The sequence below is a fragment of the Lipotes vexillifer genome, unplaced genomic scaffold, assembly GCF_000442215.2.
Source record: "Lipotes vexillifer unplaced genomic scaffold, Lipotes_vexillifer_v1.1 scaffold426, whole genome shotgun sequence".
In the NCBI taxonomy this organism is placed as follows: Eukaryota; Metazoa; Chordata; class Mammalia; order Artiodactyla; family Lipotidae; genus Lipotes; species Lipotes vexillifer.
In genome coordinates, this window is record NW_006779491.1 from 2,526,150 (window position 1) to 2,531,147 (window position 4,998).

The following is a 4,998-nucleotide window of genomic DNA, read 5'->3' on the forward strand; positions in this document are numbered from 1 at the left end:
CCCCCCCCCGCCAACGGCGGGTCCCCAGCTTCCCAGTCCCCGTCGTTTCCCGCGCTCTCCGGCGGGGGCCCAGCCCCGGCTTCCTTTCTCCCTCCCTTCCCCCTAATTCCCCTTCCGGACGCTGCCATCATGTTGAAGCCTCAGCCGCCACAACAGACCTCCCAGCCCCAGCAGCCGCCCCCCACGCAACAGGCCGTGGCCCGCCGGCCTCCCGGGGGCACCAGCCCTCCCAACGGCGGCCTCCCGGGGCCCCTGGCCTCCACCTCGGCTCCCCCAGGGCCTCCCGCCGCTGCTTCCCCCTGCTTGGGGCCTGCAGCCGCTGCCGGGAGCGGGCTCCGCCGGGGAGCTGAGGGCATCTTGGCGCCGCCGCCGCCGCCGCAGCAACATCAGGAGAGGCCAGGGGCAGCGGCCATCGGCAGCGCCAGGTGAGGATGGGTGGGTTTCCGGGCGCTGGAGCCGAGGTGGCTGAGACACCGCGCGAGGCGGACTTCCAGCCTGGCCACCTTTGAGGGGCGCCAGGGGGAGTGGGGAAACCCCGGGAAGCTGGGGTTGGGCCCCTCAGGTCCAAACAGGTCGGAGGAAAAGGGCCCCCGGATGGCCACCGGGGCATTTAGGGGCCGTGTTCAGCTCTGCGAGCCTAGTCAGGGCTCGGGACCTGGGCTTTAAGGGCAGGCACGGCGCATCCCGCCAGCGGCGTCGGAACGAGGCGTTTGGGGGGGGGTTGAAGAGGTGATCGGGGTCCCCGGCTCCATTACCACGAAGGGTCTGGCGGTCCCCGGCTTCAGCCAATGGGGAGTCAGCTGCGGGAAGGGGTCCCTGGCCGTAGCCAATGGAGGGGGGCGCGCGGCCCACAGTTTGGCCAATGGGGAGGGAGGGACTTGGGAGCGAGTTGCTACCTCCCCCTTCCCAGTCTGGCCAGTAGGAGGGGAGCAGGGTGGGTGGGGGGACGGAAGGAGGAACGAAGCTGGGAGGACTGTGGGTCGGGAACCTCCAGCGCGGGCGCGCGCGCTCTTCCCCTACGTGTGCGCGGATGCTCTGTCTTATGACCCGGTCATTCTCCAGTCCCGGGTAACATATAGTGCAGCTGCTGGGAGTGTGCGTGGACGGGATCGCCTGGTGTTCTTGGATGAGTGGTGGACACCCCACTCGGTTTCTTCTGTGTGTGGGTGTGTGGAATTGAGAGTGGAGGTACACGCAGGCGCAGTGGGTTCTGATCGCGGGAGGGGGGTTGGAAGAGGCCCGTGGGCTTTAGTGCGCAGGCGCAGACCGGGCGAGGCTTCCCGGTGGATAGATTTTGCGGCTGCGCTGTCCCCCAGCCCCGCCAACGGCCCCCCTGATCGCCCTCTTCAACCGCTGGTTACATCACCCAGCGAGGAGCAGGGTTACCGGGCGATAGGTGACCCCTCCCAGAGTGGGTAACAGGCTGAATGCGTAAAGAAGTCGAGAAGGGTGGATTATAGAGGGAGTACCCCATTCTCCAGGGTTTAGGACGTAAAAATGATGGTCTTTTCTGTTTCGGAAGTAATATGCTTGAGCTAGGTAGTTCCAAATCTGCACTCTCTGAGTTTCCACCTTTACATCGGGGGTGGGTTATTTGTTGTCGAATATTGTAGCATTTGTCTTTTGGAAGCATGCAGCCCTGGCCCTCTTGCAGAAAGTGAAACGGTTGTGTTGAATTGGCTCTTAAAGCAATTGACAGCTGTTGATGATTGACTGGCATCTGGAGAAAATGGCTTTTAATGCCTGTGTTTCTTTCTCTATAAAGTGAGAATATGAAAATCTTGTTGATTAATTGGTTTGTAACCTAAATGATCATCTTCACATGGTATCTGGCTCTAGCATACCAAGTTCTTTGAAATCAGTTGTATAAGAGGGATTGAACATATTTAAATAACTAGTTTCTCATTTCTTTCTCTTATAGGGGACAAAGCACAGGAAAGGGGCCCCCACAGTCACCGGTGAGTGCCTTTTCCCCCCTGCCTAAGGTACAGAGACCTAAAAGATGTATATGTGGGGGTACAGGGCAGATTACGTGCAGAAATAGTCAGATGGGTTCAGAAGCGCAAGGGGCCCAGCACATACAAGGTGGGTGTGTGTGGAATGTGGACATTTTGTAGGAAGGTGAGATGGTGACTGGCTGTTCCTTTATTTGTCCCTCTCCTGTGTTACTGACAGGTGTTTGAGGGTGTTTACAACAATTCCAGAATGTTGCATTTCCTTACAGCTGTTGTGGTAAGTGGGTACCTAACCCCTAGGTTGAGGAACGTAATGCATCAGTTTGCTAGAGGCACTCTTCTTACCCCCCACCCCCCCTTTCAGGGCTCCACTTGTGATGTAAAGGTAAAGAATGGTACCACCTATGAAGGTATCTTCAAGACACTGAGCTCAAAGGTCAGTGTATTCAAATTAGCTTAGCTTTGGAGTTACATGGGAGGAAGAGGGGGAGAATGAAATAGGCTCATTGCAGATATAAATTGAGTGATGTTGGTCAACATTGTGACTGTACTCATTTTTGTAGGCCTGTGCCGGAATAGTACTGCATGCACTTAAAAGATATGGGTTTGAGATTTGAGGGCTCAGTACTTTGATGTTAAAATGCTCAACTTTAAAGATGTGAATTTTTAAGTTTGGGACTTCGGCTAAGTCCTGTGGCTGGTGTTGAGAAGACAGTGCACGTGAGAATGTGGTGTTGGGGAAAGTTTAGAAAGGGTAAAACAAAAGTAGTCATATTTTTGTCTTCACGTTTCTTGATACTGACCCTTGGGTGTTGGGAAATGGGACTTTTGTAGTTTGAACTGGCAGTAGACGCTGTGCACCGGAAAGCATCGGAGCCAGCAGGTGGTCCTCGTCGGGAAGACATTGTGGACACCATGGTGTTTAAGCCAAGTGATGTCATGCTTGTCCACTTCCGAAATGTTGACTTCAATTATGCTACTAAAGGTATTTTTTTGGGCCAGGGTGTTATGTCAGACCCACTTCTTGAGTAGAGGGCAGAGAACGTGATGACTTGTTTCTCCTCCTCCCTCCCCCTCTTTACCATCTTCCTTTATTTCTGAGGAAGATGGCTAGATTTTTCTTCTTGAGAATATGTCTTAATGTCTGAGATACAGTGGAATGAATTCCAGCCTGTGTTGTGGTTCTTCATACTTTCCTTGCTTTGTTTTCAACTCCTTGCTCCTTTTGAACTCTAAGAATGAGGCTTTCTATGCTGTACCCCACCCCTTGCCCCCACCCCTCAAACTCTGACACACAGAAACTTTTCTTTACTCCCGTGGTGGGAGGGGTGTTGGAAAGAAGGCTGTGAAATATCACCTGACTCCTGATCTTCAATCTGCCCTCACAGACAAGTTCACTGATTCAGCCATTGCCATGAACTCGAAGGTGAATGGGGAGCACAAAGAGAAGGTGCTTCAGCGCTGGGAGGGGGGCGACAGCAACAGCGATGACTACGACCTGGAGTCTGACATGGTACAGTCTCCTTCCCTGAGAACCTGAGAGCTGGGGAGCTCTGCTACCAGAATGTGGGTTGTTGACACGACATAATTCTTGGAACCAAGAGTTGCTGGGGTGGTTGGGGGGAATCTCTTTTACTATTGCTTGTTGATGGCAGTTAGATTCCAATGGAAACGTACAGAAAATAACAAAACAAAAATACCTGTTCTTCCATCATCTGTGATTGACAACTGTTAACCTTTGCTTCAAGTCAGTTTCTTTCCAGCCTGGAAAAAAATATATATAGATGAGATTGAGTACTGTGTAGGCCCATTTTCCTTTCTCAGAACAACTACTGTGACCATTTAAAGTTACTGCTTAGTGAGCGCATTGTTATTTCACTGCATTGATTTGTCTAAAATTTACTTTTCTTATAGATTTTGAATTTTTCATGTTGGTCTGTGGATCTAGTCATTGCTCTTAACTGTTGTGTATTGTCTTATTTATATACATGTACATGTATGTATACACAACAAATTGTATTTATCCCTTTCCTTACTGATTGGTGTTTCTTTGGTATTAAAAGTAGTACCTTAGTGAATTGTTAGAACATGTATCCCCATGTACATATGCCAGAATTTCCCTGGGATATAAACGTGGAAATGAATGTTAGGTCTTAAAGACTTCTCTTTTGCTAGATATTGCCGGTTTGTACTACAGTTCGTAGTACTAGTTGACATTCCCACCAGCTGTGTTCCTTTTTTCACTCTTGATTTGGTCAGATTTTTCATCTTTCAACCTGATGGATGACAAAGACAGGTTATTGTTGCTTTCCTTCCTGGGTTTTAAAACATTCTCCCTTTTCCTTTAGTCCAATGGATGGGACCCCAATGAAATGTTCAAGTTCAATGAGGAGAACTATGGCGTAAAGACCACCTATGACAGCAGTCTCTCTTCTTACACGTGAGTGTCTTTTGGTACTTCTCATGTGGTACAGCTTGAGGTGTGGGGTCATCAACAGAAGGCGGGTGGGTCTCTAGGTGGAACATAGCTTTTGTACATGCTTTTCTGGGTGCTGGGTTGCCCTCTCCCCACTCCTGATCTGCCTGTGAACTGCTCCCGCAGAGGTTTTCTCTTTTAACCTTGATTCCTTGAGTGGAATTAACTGCTTTCTTGTCTATACTTTTCCTCTGAAACCTTAACAGATTTATATATGTGTCTAAGTGTCCCTCAGATTCAGAGATAGGCCTTGCTGCTCTGCCTGGGACCCTCCTAGATGCCAGTTCAATACATGCTGAGTTGTTGAAGGGTTTAAACACCTACATATCTGAGTTGGTGATAGGACTGATAGAAATGTCTTCCCTTTTTCCCCTCTTGTCCTGTGGCACTGGGATGGTCGTGGTCCTCTCAGGGTGCCCTTAGAGAAGGACAACTCAGAAGAATTTCGTCAGCGGGAGCTGCGTGCAGCCCAGTTGGCTCGAGAGATTGAATCGAGCCCCCAGTACCGCCTGCGGATCGCCATGGAGAACGATGATGGGCGCACCGAGGAGGAGAAGCACAGTGCGG

The 4,998-nt window shown here is 51.0% G+C and overlaps 1 protein-coding gene across 5 annotated transcripts in view; it reads left to right on the forward strand.

Moving 5' to 3' along the window:
- Positions 1–129: 129 nt before the first annotated feature.
- Positions 130–4,998, forward strand: part of ATXN2L (ataxin 2 like) — an 11,017-nt gene continuing 6,148 nt past the window's right edge. For all 5 annotated transcript variants that reach the window (XM_007452797.1, XM_007452800.1, XM_007452798.1 and 2 more), the window contains exons 1-8: positions 130–425; positions 1,922–1,958; positions 2,176–2,232; positions 2,320–2,391; positions 2,790–2,940; positions 3,344–3,468; positions 4,304–4,395; positions 4,844–4,996. In XM_007452797.1, coding sequence (XP_007452859.1) covers positions 130–425; positions 1,922–1,958; positions 2,176–2,232; positions 2,320–2,391; positions 2,790–2,940; positions 3,344–3,468; positions 4,304–4,395; positions 4,844–4,996 — 983 coding nt within the window. The remainder of the gene's footprint in view (positions 426–1,921; positions 1,959–2,175; positions 2,233–2,319; positions 2,392–2,789; positions 2,941–3,343; positions 3,469–4,303; positions 4,396–4,843; positions 4,997–4,998) is intronic.